Here is a 20318-nt window from a genome sequence, read left to right as displayed (position 1 = left end):
GCCTAACCCACACCCATACCATCTGAAGGCAAGTTTAGGGTGCAGCCAAGCACTTGTTTACATAACAGCAGGCTACAGCCGCAGTGAAAGGGACAGAAGCAGGGGCTACCAATGAGCATTAAAAAAGAAGAAACACAAACAACATTCAGGTATTCTCCATATTTTCTAAGTAAAGACTACTGGTGTTTCCTAGATCTGAAAATCTGATTAGGAGCCTGCATCACCATACATTCTTACTAACATGAATGCGGCCTGAGCCTGTCTACTTGCAGTCAGGAATATGCAGCACTCTGGAAAAAGAGATAGCAGAAGGGGCAGTATTAATTCTATCCAGCTTTAATTAAAGTAGTAGAGCACACATTTGAATCAAACACACTGATGAAACAGGATATGTGAAAATCAGGAAAAACAACACTGTGATGAAGTAACTGAGATGGGTGCTGGGCAAACATGAAAAAAAGACCCTCCAGCAAGAACATCAACACATTAAATAAATCTTTTTAAAAGGCTGTTTTGCAGAGAATTCCACAATCAAAAATGTAATCACAAGAACTACCTTATGCTGCAGTGTCCCATTTAGGGGATTAGGATAGTAATCACAATCTGCCCCAAGCAGCTCTGCCCCAGCATCCAAGCACTGCACACATTAGAAATTACATTCTTGTTTTGATAAAGAGAATTCTAATGCAACTTAACCAACTCTGCAAAGTGAGCCTTTTAAAAGCCAGGGAGATCATATCCAAAAGTCTCAAAGGTACCTAACAGCCTCGGTAATTTTATTTAAATCATGCAGTTCGGAATATGAAAATCCGTAAGACTGAATGTAAAATGAATTCAAAATTTCCCAGGTATGCCAGGGGAGCAGATGGCTTCTGAATCCTAGAGATTTGCCAAAAAGGATCTGTAAATTCAAATGTTACGTTGCTGGATTGTGTTCTTTTTCTTTTTACAGAAAGATCTCTATTTACATGCAATGTAGCAGAAAAAGGGGAAAAAAAAGGACAGATTATGTCTTTTGGTATTATCCATTCCAGAAGAAATTTATAAAGAATGAATCAAAACATGGTGTCAGTGAATGAGTTAATGCATACCACAATCTAGAGATTCTGGGGATGGGAGAAAAGAAATGGCAATGAGGAGGCATTAACACAGGCACTCCCAATGTAATATAGTCCTAAAGCTAACCTTAACAGAAGCTTCAGGTTTTTTAATATTTTCTCCACTATCATATATTATTTGTGTCCTTGGAAACTATAGAGCGACCTGGCAAATAAATCACCTCTATTGATTTTTTTATTCTTTTTTTATTTCCCCAAGGCAATCGGAGATGTCATTCCCCATTTCTAACACAGAAGGAAAACAACAGTTAATTATAAATTAGGAGAAATCTCCCCAAAATCTGAAACATCTACATAGATATGCCTTAACAGAATCAAAGATTGTCACCGGCAACAGACAAAAAAGCCCAGCAGATTGCAGACTTGTGTTTTGGGCCCTAGCTAGAAAAATACACCTGCAGTGTGCAGTGTAAATACACTGAATCACGGCTGCTAGCCCAGGATCAGTTACTGATACCTAACTGCATAACGACTCAGCTGAGACGCCTAGCACCACAAGATAGGTCTTACATGCAGCATTTAGCATTGCTGGTGATGTGGGAACTGGAACTAAAAAGGGGAAATGGGGGGAAAAATGCTGTCATGAGGTACAGAAACACACCTTCACGCTGCAAAGCACAAACACAGCCACCTCCCTCCCTGACAACTTCTTCAGATCAGCTGGAGGCTTGAAACACCTGGCTCCTGAACAATGACATGCAGCTCTAGCTCTTCTGGGGATGAAGGGAAGAAGGCAATACTGGGGTGCCAATGGCCATTTTTATTTGCATGCTCCCTGTGCAGCTGTGGACTGCCATGACTGGTAGCACTTTTAATCTCACTGTAGCTGGGCTAAGTCCACAGCAGGGCTCAGAAAGGATGGGAAGGGATGCAAATGGGAAATAAGCTATGGAAGGTCAGGAAAATGAAGGGGAGAGCATTACACATGGCAATGAACACCTGTGAAGTGCTGCACAGAGAGAGGAAGGGGGAAGGGAGAAAGGGGCTGTTTTTCCCCTCATACCTTGCGTTTCCGATCTGCCCTAGAGATTTTCCGCTGCCTTTTCCTTTCCTTCTCAAGGTTTCTCTCTCTCTCTTCGAGTTCAGACTCTCGAACTTTTTTAATGGAAGCGGCTGCATGAGCCATTTTGGAGAGGAAAACACCAGCTCCAAGGAAGCCGTTTCCACCACACGCGGATATCCAGGTGATTTATTTTTTCCGCAAGGGCACTGGCTGCAAGCCAGAACTTCACGGTGTAATCCACTGTTCCTCCTCCGGCACCCCAGAAAAGGTTACAGCTCTGCTCCAGCCTCTGCAGCACCCATAGCTCAGAAGCATGAGAGCCACGTCCATGCACACAATGTGCGAAAGTCCTCACAGCCACACACACGCAACCAGGGAGCAGCCGGCAAGTATCTGCTAGCAGGCTGAAACCACTTCAGCTTGGCTGCGACTGCAAGGGAAGACAAGCTTCAGACTTAGCTGGGGAGTAAAATAAAAAGCGGGGGGGGGGGGGGAGGAAAAAAAAAAAAAAAAGAAGAATCGGCCTTTAAATACACATCACCAAACTGGAAAGGTCTTTCGGGATTCCTCCAGATAGGCTGCGTCTTCTGACTGGGAGGAAGGCTCCACTTCAGCATCACCACCAGGTGGGGGAGGGGGCAGCTCCCTTCAGCTTCTCACATCGCCTTTATGCAGGGTGAGAAGAAAATGGTGCAGTCTGACTTACTGACTTGCTGCTGCTGCGACCGTCTGTGCTGGAGCCCAGCAGATGCTTCCCTGCTCTTCTCCTCCTCACGATCTTCCCATACTGCTGAGTCGGTCGATAGGAAACCAGGAGCAAAAGCTGCCAGGCTCAGACAGACCAGCCTCAGCCAGCTCACCTGCAGGCAGCATGGAGAGCCGCCTGGAAGCGGCTTGCAATATTCAAGTCCTCATTGTGCCTTTATGCAGCCACGTGAGGCTGCATCAGGAGAGCTGCATTAAGCAGCGAACCAAACGCAGCGAGGAGGGGGATGCTGCTCGGGGAAGCACACAGCGTAATCTGGGCTCAGCCTGCCCCGCTCAGCTCAACTCCACGGAGGTAAAAATAATACCACCAAACATGCTGTTCATTATTATTCAATGCCAAATGCTGCTTTCAGACACTTCCTAAGACAACTTATTAAGCCCTGTGCTGAAGATGGAGAATGATTATAGCTGTGGACCAACAGAGACAACATGTTGTTGATTAGTCCCCCCCTTATTCCCCCCCCAAATATCATTTGGGTTTGGGACATTAGTTTATAGCATTTATATCAGAGACAGATGGGTCTGTCATTCCTTCATTGCTTATCCCCCTGCTAAAACCATCATATCAAAGCTCTACTCCCACCTCCCTGGGTAACTGTTACACCATTAGCATCAAGAATTTATTCATCAAAGTAGGACACACATAGATAAAAAGAACCTTTGCATTAGTCCCTGGCAGAGAGCTGATCACATTTCAACTCCCTCCAACACCACTGATCAGGCCTCTTCCAGGCAGGTCCAGAGGGAGAGGAGGATTGCGATGCTCCAACGCAGCAGAGATGTTTCCATCCCTGGCTTACCCACCCCAGAGAAGCTAGAGATATGGGAGCTCACTGACTGCAGCACTAAAAATCACCAAATCAAAGAAACTGTTCTCTTGGCCAGGTCTCCCTCTGCAATATATTCCTTGACTTCCAACTAAATTTGACTGAATGGCCACTAAACCCGAGCACCATGAATTCACTATAACACAGCACCACCACCATCAGTAACAGATGGCCTGTGAGCTCTTCATGTGACAATAGCTCACAGAGCAGGCCTCATCCCAACCTCACATTATTTTTGTACCCACAGAACTTGGTTGTTTTCAGCTTACGTCAACCAAGACCATTTATTATTACTATGGAACTAATCATTATTGATAGCTTGTGTTTTTACTGTAAGGTTTCACTTTGAGAATTTCACAAATTTTGAAGACCAAATTTTCACAAAGTACTTGTATATGGAAACTACAAAGCACTATAAAGGCATCTTTAAAAACAGGCATCTATTTCATGTTTGAGACAGCGATCTGTGCATACAGTCAAAAATGTATTTCTCTAGTGGAAGAAGACATCAGAAGAAGCAGGGTACAGAGTGCCAGCCAATCCTTTTACCAGCTCCTCTGTACATACAGGCTAATTTTCTCACAGTTGTTCCCATTTGTGAGAAACTAGGCAACACAAAACTAATGGCTAAAACACAAGGAGTAGCTGTGGCAACAGCCACCAGCAAAGTGAGACAGGTGGAGGCAGCCAAAGGGATAAAAAAGTGGATTATTTAATAGGACTGTAGCTTGCCTTGCCTTCTTAACATTGTGTGAACCTCACAGGTAGCATCCCTTGTAAACTAGAAATGAACAGGTAGTAATCTAGAACTCTACCTTCCTGATACAGTGGGAAAGCTTTCATGTCCCCAGCCTTTTCATGGGATCTTAAGGCAGAAATTTGAAAAGAAGACCAAATCACAGGCCACCACACTTAAAAATCCTGGTCTTGCGATTTCCCTAAATCATGGTTCAAGGTTACCTTAAGCCACTAAATGCTTACATCCTGATATGTAGTGCACACAGTAGGGTTTGATACGCAGGAGGGTTTGCAGGAGTCATGATTATGAAACAATTTGTCACCTTTTGATGAGTGATAACGTGCAGGCTCATCATTAGCTCGGTTTCAAATAATTCTTTCAGAAAACTCAATTAAAAGTTAATAAAGGAATTTATGTACTCTGTAACCCATGTTACACAAGAGAAAAAAAATCAGACACTTGAATTGAACAACTGGTGCCAAGTAAGACAAAATGAAATAGCAAATATTCTTCAGAAGATCACTGGCAAAGAAGAACTTCAGATCAGTTCTGTAAGTTCACTATTATGTCCCATAAACATTTTCCCCCTAACCTCAAAGAGACATAAAAATATTTCATCACCGTGTGGCAAAAAATAAAAACAAAACCAAAAACAACCTTTCAAAAGATTATTTTGGAAAGAACATATCTAATCTGGGGAGAAGAACATAAAGTATGGATCACTTAATACTTGACACAGCTAATGTCCCTGCAGGAAAGATGTGTTCTCTTTTAAGACAGAAAGATTTTCCTAGCAAAAATAGAAAATGGCTTGTCATTGCCCTGCATATACAGATTCTAACAAAAAGAAATCTTTCGGCAGACATCAGTCTGAAGATGAAATTTTCAAGATCCGATCAGTAAAAATGGAGACTGAGCAATTTCCCCCTAAACATAGAAAACGTATTGTGAAGTTGCTACATAAGAAAAACAGAATATACAGTGATGCTGCCACAAACGGTATGTAGGAGGGGAGTGGGAGAGTGGGCAGATGCACAGCAACATAAAAAGAACACAGTACCAGAAAAGGGGTGGTTTTTCTCTGAAAAGCATTTGTCATCATCACCTCTGAGTGTAGAAATACGTAACTCATGAGATTCAACGAATTCCCATTTGGCATAATAAAGCTTGTAAGGCTTCAACCTGTACAACGCCCTGCGTGATTTGTGAATAGGCTCGGAGACTAACCTCACCAAGAGATCCACAGATGTGTGGGTGCTTAATTAGGGTTACAGCTCCTATCTGCCTGGTTTACAAATTGGCATAAATCATTAACTTTCTGACCTGATCTCCTAAATTCACAGTCTCCAGGTTTTGTTGTTTTAACCTGACCCACCAGCTGAGACAATAAGCTCCTGCACTGCAGGGCTTTATTAGCCACAGCCATGATCAGCACTTGGTTTTAACTGCCAGCTTTCAGGTAGAGAGACATGATTTGCTGAGCAAATCAGCATTTTCTGTCTATAGAAACCTTCTGGATGAAAAGCAACAGTAATTGGGTACAAGAGGAGAGGATGTAAACAAGCGATTATCTTCCTTGAAGCATATCCACTAACAGAGGTCCATCTCATAAAGATGAGGTTCTCTCCACATAAATCATGTGGGCAGTGCAAAAACAAAGTTAAAACCAAGCCTAGAAATAATGCCAAAAAAGTGTGACTCAAAGCTGTTCTCATAATTTTCCAGAGTTACAAAAAAAGGGAGGCAGTGATGGAGTGGGAAAAGCCGTTCATGCCTCAAAGCCACAATGGAGAGTGTTCTTTCCAGTTCTAAGCTGCTAGCACATTCAGAAAATAGGCTGGAAATCAAAATTAGTTTTAAACAGCTAAAAGTGTGAAAGGGCTGTCCCAGGCAATAGCTTGGTAGGGATGAAAGCTGAGCAATCCAGCTTTTTGTGTAGCATTGTGGAAGACCTTTCTGGACAAGGCAGATCACAATTCTGTAGGGGAATTAGGTTCCCTCCCAAGTGATGCACTGCCTGAGTTGCATGCAATAGCTAACAAATACATCTACTGTTATTTTGCAAACATACGATAACTGTCTCTGTCCTTACAACTTCTCCTCCTTGCTGAAAGGCAGGACAGGTTAGACCAGGCTTGGAGATGTGTACGCACAGAAACCAGAGAGCACCCACTTGCAGAATTAGCTCACCTCTACCCACAAGCACAGCTGTCACCCTGCCCTCTCTGTTGTTATTCTAGTCAGGGTAAATGTCAGAGGTAGGCATCCTTGTCCCTCTGGCCAGGAAACTCTTCTCTGAACACTTTCTCTTGAGGGATGAGGATGGAGATGAAGGAATATTTTTGATAGGGACAAAAATATTTGGTGTACCAGAGCAGCATAACAATGTACTTAATTCTACTTTGATTCGGATGGATTGTGCATATTAGAATATTCAGCCATTTCAACGTCTGCAGAATTACATATTCCTAGGAAAAAAAAAAAAAGGCAAAATAATTCTTGTGGAAAGTAAAAGCACAGAGCTAACTATGGAAGTATATGCTACATTTCTAAATTGCCTCCTGTCTCACTCATTTAATCCCCACTCTTATTTATTACTCACTCACAGTAGCAATTATCCTAGCTCTGAAGGTACAGTAACCCTGGAAGTGAGTTAGCAATCACATATCCATATTGTGTAGGTTTCATTTTATATTTTCCTAAAAGAAAAAATATTAAGGTTAAAAAAGGGCTCTACGGTCTCTCATTCTCATGTTACTTAATATGTGAACACAATGTGTTCCAGAAAGATCTAGGCTGGAAATGACTGTCACTGAACTAGTACAGAAAAGATGATATATAAAATTATATTCTTGCTTTTTTCTGTACCCTGATTACATCTATTTTATTAATTGAAAGAGGCAATACAGAAGAAGAAATGAAAAAGGGCAACAAGTTATGGCACATACGTTAATAGACATAAATCAGACCAGTCTTAATGTCTTTCCCTTCTTTTCTGTTATACCACCTGGGTGTAATTCACAGCACTGACACATTTAGCCATCAGTGCTAAAAACTTAACTACAGATGACGCAGTAATATTTGCAATACCATACCCTCCCTTGCACAGCAGGTTTCTGTTTTGAAGGTGTTCAGTTCAACACTGACAAACTTTAAATGCAACTAATAATTATACCAGAAGAAAGATACTGATTAGCTACCTTCATCTTGAAAGAGTTACTGAAAATATTCATCCACTCTTATAAATTAATTTTTCATATATTACAGATGAAGAAACTGAGATAGTATGGTTACATGTTTGGTCCTAAGAACATAAAATTAATCACTGTGGGATGAGACCGAAGTCTGTCTCCAACAGTGGCCAAGACTCAGATACCTAGCGAAGGGTAGAAGGCAGCAAACATGTATATTTTCAAGTACTCTCCCAGTTTCTGGTCATTTCAGATTGACGGACATGCTCACAGACTCTTTGTCATGAACTTGTTCAGTCTCTCTGAACCTTTCTGAACTTCCAGCATTCATATTAAGGCAGAGTTCTGCAGCTTAGCTACACATTCAAAGTACCACTGTCACAGGCAAGAGCTTACAGGCCAGCAAAGAAGGCAAGATAAAATAACTGCCGTTCTCAAATCATAAAAGTCCTTCTAGTCATCCTTGATTACTGTCCAAGCTCTGCCATGACAAAGCAATGCTTTGCACACACCACTAACTTTCTGAACACCAAGAACAGGATTTAGAAAAGCCCTTTTATACCTCTGATTTAAATAAATATCCCAAATATGAGGTAAAGACATTCCAGCTGTGTCAAAGTTGGCAAACCAAGAAGCATATTTTTTTCATCAGAATCCTAAATAAACTAGATAGATGTTTCTGGCAAGAGTGCCCATTTTGCAGTCTTCTGATAACAGCTAAGTTGCATTGATTCTAAATATCGCTCCACTTATTTTAGTTTTCATATTGATTGAAAATACTGACGTCACATTCTATTTTAACTAAGTCAAATAGGGCCTCACCCAATAGCTCACTAAGGGCCAACATCAGACATTTTATTGATTTAAATGGACTTTGGATCAGGACCACAATCATTTAATTCAACACTGCAATGTGCCTTCTCATCTTCCTTCCTGTCCTGGCCTTCCTGCCCTACCCTCTTTTGTCTTTGACTATTGTGTTTGGCTTTGATCTTGTGGGGACAGAAGCTGCTAGTAATGCAAAGAAGGAGCCAAGGGATCATCCCGAAAGTGCTGCAGATTTGCCACCTCCGATTCCCAAAATATGCAGCGTGTTCCTCAGGCTCACTCCTCGCACTCCCTCGTCACTGTACTTACATCTGCTGGATCTGCTGCAAAGGGGCAGCAGTCACTCGCCCATGCAGGGGCAGCTTGCCAGTCTGGTCTCTGCTCTGCTGACAATGCAAGAGAGGCCACGTGCAGCCAAGGGCAGGGCAGCTTGTTGGGGTCTGCATTCAGCCTGCCCGCTGCCCAGCTCCCACCTAGTGCCATGGACAAGTGGTCCAACACCCTGAGGGAATGCTCCTTCTCTAATCCTGGGAGGTGGATATCTGCCACCTCTGTGTGACCAGATGTAGTCTCTCTAGCTGGAAGACAAGAGGGCTGAAGGGAGTGGCTAAGACTTCAGCGTTTTTGATTTTTATGATCAAAATAAGTGTTTTAAACTTTTTTGCCTGAACGCCTTCCCATATAATGATCTGCCCTGTTCTCAAAAGACTTTTTTCCACCCTTTTCCTGAGCATTTGCATTATAGCCAGGTACTGCTGAATTACATTAGCTCTGAGAGATGGGGCATATTTCAAGCTCAAGGGTAATTATCTGAGAAAAAGTCAAAGAAAGCAAGTTATATGCTGGAAGCTACTTGCATATATTTCACTTGTGTCCCCGATGGATCAATCCTACCACTTGTGATTAAAAAGTCCTATTACTTCTTTTCCCAGAAACCAGGGGAGTCTTTCCAATGAGCTGTCTAAAGAGTCAAAAGGAGGGCTCTTTATTCTAACCGCACAGACTTATCTGATGTAATAATTCATTACATTCAAAAATTATCCTGTTACAATAGTGTGGCTAGACTACAGTGTATAACCAATTTAACAGGAACATTTGTTTATCTGGAAACAGAATTCTGTATCTCAAATCTAAGTGCTTCAGGGTGACGTAAATAAAAATAACTTTACAAATTATAACAATACGGAAAATAATTATGCCTGGACAACAAGAGCATATAACAGGAAAACAGATTTGGTTGCCACTGTGTCAGAAGCCTGTAAACCAGCATGACCCAGATGTCATCCACTTCAAATCCTTTCAGTTGCAACCTAGATGCTGCACGTAATCAGCTCTGCTTCAGCATCCTTGCTGTTACGTGTAAAAGTGTGCCTGCACTTCAGTGTTGGACCAGGTCACATGGATTCACATTTCAATGGGCCCTGTCTACCCTGAATTAAAAGTTTATGTGTCCATAGCTATCAAAACAAAAGCTTGAGTGATTGCTACTTGTAAAAATGTTATTGTATATGTATGCACTTGTATATGTAGCCATCTGACCCACAAAATGAGCCTTCCAAAATTAAAAATGACCCACAAAATAAATGTCTTTCACAGTTTGTTTCTGTTTGCAAAGTGTGGAAGAAGAAGAGCGTGACTAAGTGATGCATCTTTATATTTCTGTCTACTACACATATTCTATCTAAAATGGCATTTCTATCACTGACACACCATCAGGGACTAATGATACGGTTAGATTTCACCTACCCACCTGTAATCAGGCTCGAAGCCTGAATGTTTAGGCCACAACAGTGGATACCAAAAATAAAGTGAGTACACATGACCAGTCCTAAGAAAGATTCTAACTACACAATTTCTAAAATACATCAGCAATACTGTGCCTTAAGTAACAACCTGCAGAAGTCTAGTATACCTGCTCTAAAGCAAATAATGGTATTTCCTTTCTCTTCTGCTCATCTGATTTAATAACAACATAAAGAAGAGTTAGAAAATGCACTGCTTCATCAAATACTTAGGGCAAAGAGGTGTATCATTTAAGATACCTTTCAAGCACATTTTCCCACTGCTTATAACTAGACCTATCTGATACTCATTTATAAAAACACAGGATAAAATTTTGTATTAAGGATTCTCAAAGAGCTCTCAAATACTGTTTTTAGATACTCCCCAAATTAACAACCATATTAAACACATGAAGAAATTAAACCCTTCTTCTAAGCTCGATGTTTACCACCTGTTCCTCACAAAAGAAAGAAGATTGATATTCCTTTACTTTTAGAGTTTCTCCCCCCACCCAAATAATTTCAGAGGTCCCAAGTCTGATCAAACCAATATATAGAATAGCATTATTGCCTATGGTGTACTGAATTCCTCTAGCCTACAGCCAAACTGTACCGGTAGCACACGTTTATTTGGCAAGGACTGAAAAAATGATGGGAGGGATTTACTACAGAGACACTCCCAAGGACGAGAGCTTTGTGCTCCCCCAGCGCTCTTCCCGGGCACCTTCGGCAGGGCTCGCGCGTTTGAGGGACAGCGGGGGCGCCGTAGCAGGGCGGCGGGCGGGCAGCACCATGGAGAGCGCCCGGCCGCCGAGACCGAGGGTTGCCCGCCGGGACCCGGGCGTTGCCCGCCGCCTCCGCAGCCCAGGGTGAGAGAAGCAACGAGGCGTGCAGAAAAGCATCAGGAAAGCGAACCCAAAGAGGCGGGAGCTGTTGGGGACATGGCCTGGTCCCCTCTGCACGTGGGTATTTGCGTGCGTTTGGCAGCGCTGCCCAACGGTTCCATCTCCGATCTGACGTGGGCCCCAGCGATCAGGGGTGTGGACGGCACACTGCACGCTCTGAGCTAACGACCCTGAGCTTCTGCTCACCTCCAAGATCCTCTGCCCAGACACTGCAAGTGAAGCAAAGACACCATGAGGAACCCTCACATTTCTAATTAAATATTTTCATCAGTGGTGAATGCTAGATCTTGAAAACAAAATAATAAATTTGGACTAAAATCCCAGGACTAGAACAGCTGAAAAGTTTCAAAATTCAAGAAAGCCAGACCTAGTTACTGCGGCATACGCTTATTTCTGTTGAAAACATGGAGTCAAGCTAAGTGCAAAACATTCAGTGTTGTATTTTCCACCACGAGTGCCTGGGGAAATGAATGGCAAATGATCCCCCTCTCCTGGTCAAGTAATGCTAAGACAGCGACAGATTCACATTTCAAGACAAGTTATTGCAGCATTACAGCAGCCCAAGCACAAAGTTTTGGGATGGCTAAAATAGACCATTGCTCCAGGTATGAATGTTGCAGTAAGCATCCAGGTTTGTGTAAGTGTTTAGTCTATTCAGGACACCAATAGTAATCTTTATCCATAGTCATATTTCCCCACGTAACTCTCTGAAGAGCTCTTAAACAGTCTCCAAAGATAGCTGGATAGGGTTTTCAGTAATGAAATTGTAAATTCCCCTAAGGTAACATCCTGCCGAAAACAAGATGAAAGGCCCTGACACTGATTACAAAGAGGCAGTAAAGGACTAACTCCATAAGACAAAGGTCCTACTGTACAGATTCTGCCTCCATTCCACTGTCCCACTACCAGTTAGGATAGGGTAGACCAGAATAAGGCAGAGTAAGATGCTCAGTGTATCACATACACTGTGAAATCCTTGGTGGCCCAAAGGTAGTACAGACTACCAGGGAATTTCTACAGAAAGCACCTGAGAAGATCCAAACACCCCTGAGATAGCAGAAATGAAGAAACATTTTCCCTATGTGATAAAGTCAGAAAACAAGGTTTAAAGACCAAACCCAATGAGAGGCCATAGGCCTCTGACCAGGGTATAACTGGCTGCTGAAGGGCCCTGCCTCATGAGCTTCTGCTGCTTTTGGATTAATAGTTTACGTTCTTCAGTAAGCACCTGCCAGGTGACTTTTTAAAAGCATTTCATAACCTATTAAATATATCTTTTCTAAAGAGTATCAATTCTGAAACAGTCATTGAGTCAGCTGAAGATTCCTCAGAAATCAGAGGATGTAAGCTTATCGTCCTTCTATGATTTAAAAAACATAATGTAGACCTCACTTTCAAAACACTATCCTTTTTCCTTGTCCTTCCTAAAAGTAATACTGCAATATATTTTTTAATTTTTAACTTCCAGGCCCCTGTTTATGAAATCATATAATGAAAAACTCCTCACAGACACAAAAAGCATGTGAGACCACTGCTGTCATACATACTTCTAGTATTTATGGGCATTTCAAGGACTATGGAATGGTAATTTTCATTTTTACATTTACATTACACATTTTTATATTAAGAATTGTACTTATTTTTAATGGCTAGAGTTTCTGCAGCATTCAGACATTTAAGAGATCAATTCTGGCTGTAGGAAGTTTACTGGAGTCGGTTTGAATGGTCTGTCAAGAAGCAGCTTAGCTTGGCTTCCTGTGAAAGCAACTTGCAGATCACCTCCACAGTGCTGCACTTGAGAAGCACAAATGTGGCCCTCAGTAAACTATTTCCTTAGACGGAGAGATTGAAATGATTTGGATAATTGTATCACTGATCTACATAAGTGTACCGGGCCAGAACAGCGTTCACATTGAACTGAAGTGGCTGGTCTGATTCTGAACTTGTACTGAAGACAAAAATATTCTAGATTTGACACTAATTTGCAGATGCAACTGTATGTCTCAAGCTAAACACAGGAAGGTATATCTGATGCACAGCTTTTTCTTTTACTGTGAAATGTGTCCCACCAGGTAAAAGAACTTGTCCGTAACAGTACACCTTCAGTTATGTGAAAGAAAGCATTCCCCAGAATCAAAAGACATGTCTGACACACAGAAAGGCATACATTACCATGAATTTGTTCCTGACTTTTCCATTAATCCCTGTGGAAGACAAGGATGAAGAGCTTGTCTTCTCAAACAACTAACAAGAATGGGTCCCAATTCATAGCTAGAATAAAGACAGCCCTCTGTCTAGATTAAACATCATCTTCACTTTAAAAGCAGGGTCTTTCTAAAAGGAATCATTTCTGAAAAACACTTTGTGACTTCTTGAGAGCCTTGGGAATAAAGACCTTACAAAAAGGGAGCTGTCTGAACCACTTTCCCAAACAACCTTTTGCTGTTATGGAGATTTGAGAATGCATTGCAGAGATCATTACCAAAAAATGTATCCTTGCAAAAGTATGCTGTAATTTGACATGCCTGATATCATTGGAAGCGTTACTGTAACTCAGTCGAGTGCATCAAATGATCCCCCTACATTTCACCAAGACAGTAGCATTTAAAACAATGAATAAAGAGTATGGCAATTTATCTATTTCCTTGACCTTACTCTGAAAGTCAAAAATGGGATGCTTTTGCTTGGAGTCCTGGAAGTTTGCAACGTGTAGAATGAGATGCTCTCAAGAACATACACAGAATCTTCTTTGAAAAATCAGACATGTGTCCGATCATAGTTAAATTGATATAGTGAATCATGGTTGGAATGGACTAGAAATATTTCTGCAAAAAATCTAAGCAAAACTGATCCTCAGCTGCCAGACCAGTTCAATTAGAGCTGGCCATACCAGTTTGCATGTATGTGGCAAAAGGGCAGATGATTTATTCACAGGGGTTAAAGCTGTGCTCTACAATGGAAAGAGATAAGGGCAGCAAATAAGAGACTTCATGTTAAAAAGAAGGACAAAAAGAACTCCAAATATCTCAGTCTAGACAAAATACATACTTCATCCCAGGCTTCCCCCTCACAGCTCAATTTATCATCCTTAAACTCTTGCAAAGAGCAAAACAAGCTTGTATCTCCACAACATACATCACTGGATTACAGGCAGCATTTTAATTCTGCTCTGCCACATCAGCACTCCTGAAGTGCTTGTGAGGAGAGTGCTGAGCAGAGGCTATCCTCCTTCCTCTTCACAAAGCTGCCAGACCAAGAATATCTTTCAAGACATGCAGGTTCTTCCAAGACACTAACAATTACAGTAGTTTCAAAGCAGCAGTTAACTGGCTTATATGGAAAAGGCAGAAGCTGAACTTTCCAGTGAGAGATAATGAAGACAAACACTAGCTGACATCTAGCACATCACTGGGGATGTGAGAAACCTAGATTCAAAATCCCAGGTGTCCTATCACCTCAATGAATGAATGGCCCAATTAAAACACTATTATTTATGTAAAGTAGAACAGCTCCAAAAAAGGAGGAACAGACTAGTCAGGCACTAATATATTCGTTTGGGACTCTGAATCAAAAAATTTTCAAGTAAAGCCTTAACCACCAGTCTTTCAATGGGCACTTGACACTGTGCAGTGGAGCACACTGTCAAAGTACTGAGTCAGCCAACGTGTCTGCATGGTAGAGCATGCTGGTCAGGTGTAAAAGCAGGAAAGGCACATCAGCACGTTGTGCTCCATCTTTTAGCTGGGTTAATTTGTAGTCTTGTGCTGACATGCTCATCTTGTCTCTATTGGTGCTGGCTTGAAGGTCATTGTATTGTCCACCATGGTACAATGCAGAGATATCCCGAGACATCATCTTTTCCGTACTGAAGGAAATACTGGCAAACTTTTCAAAACCCTAAATAGCACAACAAAATCTCTGGGATTCACCTCTCCATAATTGCAACCAGCCAGCAAAGAGGATTTACTGGTCCCTTCCACTCCTTTCGTTGTCATCTCTTTTCTTTGAGGACAGAAGATGCATAGCAAAGTGCTTTCTTAATAAACATCAGTCTTTAACTCATCAGCTGATACTGAGATTTGTGTTTGGCTAAGAGTGAACAATATTCAGAACAACAGCAAGCACTCAAATAAAGCCTATGCTGTAGTAAGTAGGGAGTTATATTTCTCTAATACTATTAGGTTCAGATCCTACCAGATCTGAAGAGTCTAAATACTTTTTAATTCAGGGAGGTTAAAGTCTGAGTTCAGACAGAAACACTACTGTGAACTTAAACAAGAGCAATTCTGTTCTCAGGCATTTCAGAGTCATTGTGCGTTCCTCTGTCTAGCTCACAATATTCAAAGTTCACCTTCGACGCGTTGCATTCCTCTCAAGACAAAAGCACCACACAGGCAGAAGAAAGCATCTCAATCTCAAGGAGGTACACGGGGTGTATGAACTTCACTAGCTAAGCAAAATTCTAGTCTCAGATCCACACTGAGCTAAATGATAGCTTCCAAGTGGTCTTTGGTCCCGGGTCCTGGAAAAGCAAGCTTGACCTCTGTCTTTCCATAGCTAAAATAGAACTTGCACACCCTCAAGAAGTGAGGTTTGTGAGGAGGAATGGTTTGCGTGGGAGTTTTTACCATAACTAGAATTGCAGAGGCATATCCCAGGTGCCCCCTGTTCCTCACCCTAGAAGTTTACACCTCAACCTGGGTTTAAAAAATGGAAAGATTAATCATTTGCATCATCCCTGCATGTACCTAATTTTGTAGAATTATTATGAAAGAGATGCATAGGGGTATTGCAACACAGCAGAGAAGGGCATTATATATAGCAATGCTGTACCAACTGTTGTATTTTACATAGGAATAGTAGGTCCATGTTAGTAGGTCTATGTCTTAGGATAAGGAAGTTTATATTTTGATATGGTCTTACAGTCCTACCAGGACATTACGTGTATTTTTAAATAAGAGAGGGAAGGAGTAGCAGCAAGGAACCACTACGTACTGACTTTAACACCACACCCTCCCCCCTGCACTGCTCCAGGAGGGCAGGAGTCAGGAGTGAAGGACTGAAGTTGACCCTGGGAAGGGGGAAGAAAAGTTTGCTTTAATGCTTGTCTTTTCGTTTCCCACTGCCCGAATCTATTTTAACCGGCAATAAATCAAACTATTTTTCCCCATGTACAGTCTGTTGCCAGTGACGGTGACTGGAGCGGCCAGCTCCGGCTGAGCACCACACGGTGGCACTCCTGCCCTGGCTGTCCCCAGCAGCTACACCTCGCCAGCCTCAAACCTCGACGCTGGGATGGTCTAAGGAAAAACGGGCAGATTACCTGGCCTCCGGATGCCGACATTTCAGTCTGGCTTGAACTGTATTAACAGGCTTTGATATAGTTAATACAGTTTAATAGCTTAATACAGTTTAGAAGAACAAAAAGTTGTCTACTGGGCAACTGGTTTTTACTGCTTGAAATAAAAAGTAAACTACTTGTTCACTAATTTTAGATTTTTCTTAGGGAAGGTCTCTTCCAGATTGTCTGGTTCAGGGTAGTGAAACGGCAACTCTGCTTGCCTGCAGCAATTGCTACAACTGCTGCGACCCTGTCACTCTCCAGCCATCACCCTGGCAGTCAGGCACTCCCAGCAAAGGCTCTTCGCTCTCTTTCTCCCACCTAGGAGCAAGCAGGAAAACTAAACAGCAAACCATTCTGAGTACCTCCTGCCATAAAACTAAGGCGATAACTTGATGATGACACCCAAGGTATTTTAAACACGCAGATCTAAGGAAATCCCGCGGGCAGTCCCCGACCTCCTGACAGCAGGAGGGTGCTGGTCTCACCACCCGGTACCTGAAGCTTCCTGGCAGCGGCCGCCCAGGGCTCCCCAGGGGCGTTTCCTTTCTACATGTTTTACACTGCAACAAGCGCCAATAGTGGCACACACTCAACATGCTGTTCATCACAGCCATCCCTTAAATTAACCTAGCATTAATTTTAGTGTAACAGATGCTCACAAACATGAATAGGCCATATGACCTTGGCACATATGATTTTACATCGCATTTAAGATTAACCACTCTGCTTTCACCTCTGTACCACCCAGAAAAGAACAGAGTGCCTCCTGCCTTTTTGCACCATGGTATCTTTCTTATTTCTCTAAATTTGCCACTGTGTCGTGGTTTAATACTGGTGCATTAAGGAGGTTACATCATGCAATCTACAGTGTAACTCTACACATAATATTTAGAGGAGCATAAAACTCGAGAATTTCCACATGAGAGAGAACAGCATGGGGTGTTTCTTGCCTATCATCAGCAGAAATGCATTTGGGATTTAATGCTGTCTTTTAACACACAGGAAGGACAAAGCTTCCACTTTCAAATGCAAAATATATTCTTTTTCACCAGCAACACAGGTGCCTCAGAGAATGGTGTTTTCCACAACCTAATCATCTCCCAGAGTCAGAGAGAAAACAGTGCCTAGTGAGGATAGAGAAGAAACTGCAGTAACCTTTGAAAAGACTCCTGCTGTCTTCTGCTTTGTATGATCTTAGATTAGCTGCTGCCGTGTAGTCATGTATAAGGAGACTATTTCTGAATTAATCATGCATCGAACTGCACATGTGCTGGAAGAGTCACTTCAGCTGTCGTTTTGTACAGGAGAGTACAAGGAATCTGATTATTGGTATTTTGGCCTGTAGTTTCTTCTCCCCCGTTCATTTATTGTTGCTGCTTTAACCTGTTCCTGTGCTAGGAAAACAGGAACATCTGCAACAGAAACTAAAATATGTTTGGCAGCATTCTACGTACGGTCTCACCTCCTACAACATCTTAAACCACATAATATGTACTTAACCTAGCACCACAATAGAAATACAACAAGGTTGAGACGCATGGGGGAAGATGCAGATGGTAGCCTAGGAGAAGAGTGAGGGGGCTGTGGAAGAAAATGGTATCAGACTGGAAACAATGCAAAATCCTATTAATTTTAAGGAGCATAAAGAGGCATGTCTACAGCAATTTTTCTTGTGTGATCTCTGCGTCATTACAGGCTCAAATGGGAAAATAACCCCAAAGCTCTGGGAGCTGAACAGTGGGTGTTCACTGTGAAAAATGAGAGTCATGAGGCTCCTTGACAAGGCTCCTGGAGTTACTCTCTGCTGTTCTTTCTTGGGAGCCTTTCAGTGAGTGCCGAGTCAACTGCATGACAAAAATCCTGATGAACGACAGCAGATCCAAATTCCACATGTGCCTTTTTACTGTGAAGGGCGTTGTTACAAGAGTTGTTAAAAACAATTTCTTCTGCTGGTATTCCGCCTATCTGGACTAATTCAGGCACTAACAGAACAGGAAGTCTGAAAGCCAGGCTACCAAATTTTATAGAGAATGTTCAAACTGACACTTTTAGCACTGGTCCTCTAGCCCAATGTGCGTGAAACAGGGTGTAGCGTAAGATCATTTAGGTTGCAAAGACAAGCACTTAAAACCTAAAAAATTCCTAATTATGACCATAATCTTTATTTAACCCCCTTATATGCATGTACTGTGAGATAGTCTGGAATTAAGGATCACATACTATATATTCATGAGACCTTTGACTCCTTCAGTGAGTAGGTCCAGGCAGCACGCACTTAAGAAACAGGGCTTTGAGCACTTATTTTCTCCTTGATGCTCAATGGGTACCAGAAGGAATTTCATTCTGCATGATAAACCTGATTTCTGAAGATGAAATTATTAATTTTCTCTTGGGCCTTTCTGTGGTTCTCTCTGTTTTACATATATATACGTATCTGCAATAAGTACTAATGCATTTCTTTTCAAGAACAGCTTTGTGAAATGAAAGGCACTTAATCTTCAATTTACAAGGCCGAATATATCCTCTAATTTCTAACCAGAAACTCTTTGTATCTTATTTTTCAGGATATATACATTACAAGTACCATTTGTATTTCAAAAGTGACATTTCTGTGGGCTTCATCTGCTATAAGGGGTACTCAGTATTTCTACAGGTAGACAAGGAATCACAAGTCAAGCTGTTGAATAAAAGCAGGGAATACATAACTGCTGGCAGTCCTTGAAAATGCGAGTTTTCTGATGTGAGCAGCATCACGCAGGACCTCTGAGAAGAAGAAAGTCAGAACCCACATCTTCAAGGCGGTGCTCAATTTCCTAAATAGCCAGCTCTCTTCTCTTCCCCATGATCCCACATCTCAGCACAAATATCCGATTTCTAACACAGCCCAAGCAAGAACACTGCCCTCCCCTGATTATTAAACTGTTTCACGTGTAACTCAGGTCTAGCCTGTGCCCTGAATAAGTCAAAGATATTACAGAAAAACAGCACACAACTCCATCACCAGAAACCTGCATCTGAGAACACACGCACCCCTTATTTCTGGCGCTTCTTAATCTTTATGCATAACTGTCCTCAATTTTGCTCTTAGGAATGTCTGAATGCATAGTAACACTATCACACCCAAAACACGAAGCGTCAGGCTACTATAACACTAGCCAGCGTTAGCAGTGCTACGCTTTGTACATATATGCAGATTGCACGCAAGCACCGTTGAAATACAGAACATGCCTTTGATGAGACAGTTTAAAAAAACCTTACAGAAAAGGAATAACTAATCTGAACAGCAAAAGCTTTTACTTTTCAGGAATTGTGCACAGCTTTACCCCTGCATATTCAGATAGTGAGGTCAAATTACAGAGATGAAAATTTTTTAGATTGCGATATACGTACAGAGAGACGAAGACAATATCCCCTAGTAAACAGTTAGTTATCTCCATAGGAAGGGATCTTCTTGATCCAAATGGAGGGAAAATTTAACATTCCCATCATTAGATATGGGACATGTATCCTATGGAAATCTCCCTAGTTTGGGCCTCTCCTTATTTGTATGTTTGGCAGCAAGCAAATCTTTTGAAGCTCCTCTGTGCCTCTCAGTATTTCTAAAGTCACAGGCAAAAATCACCTGTCAGTAAGCACTGTACATAACACCAGTCTGTTGCCTGCCTTCCAAACAAGCTCCTGGACTAAGGGGTCATCTACTGACATCTCCTTATGCCTTTTGGCAGCCAGTCTCGTCTTACCTCTTCTTCAATGCCTTATCCTTGCCACACAGTAATATTTCCCCACCCCTGCTTCTAGCCCCATTCCACCCAGG

At 42.0% G+C, this 20318-nt stretch overlaps 1 protein-coding gene across 50 annotated transcripts in view; it reads right to left on the bottom strand.

Annotated features, from left to right (window-relative positions):
* ANK2 (ankyrin 2) overlaps nucleotides 1-20318 on the bottom strand; it is a 371582-nt gene that overhangs the window by 194166 nt on the left and 157098 nt on the right. For 11 of the 50 annotated variants that reach the window (XM_074823484.1, XM_074823492.1, XM_074823486.1 and 8 more), the window contains exon 1: nucleotides 2122-2810. The exons of 13 other annotated variants lie outside the window; for them this stretch is intronic. In XM_074823484.1, the coding sequence (XP_074679585.1) occupies nucleotides 2122-2244 (123 nt within the window). In that variant the 5' untranslated portion in view covers nucleotides 2245-2810. Of the gene's footprint in view, nucleotides 1-2121; nucleotides 2820-20318 lie in introns of those variants that run through there. 26 more of the 50 variants (XM_074823457.1, XM_074823456.1, XM_074823459.1 and 23 more) reach the window with 4 other exon arrangements.

Source organism: Strix aluco, chromosome 4 (assembly GCF_031877795.1).
Source record: "Strix aluco isolate bStrAlu1 chromosome 4, bStrAlu1.hap1, whole genome shotgun sequence".
In the NCBI taxonomy this organism is placed as follows: domain Eukaryota; kingdom Metazoa; phylum Chordata; class Aves; order Strigiformes; family Strigidae; genus Strix; species Strix aluco.
The sequence above is the reverse complement of the archived record's forward strand: the minus strand, read 5'-3'. Positions and strand labels throughout refer to the sequence as shown.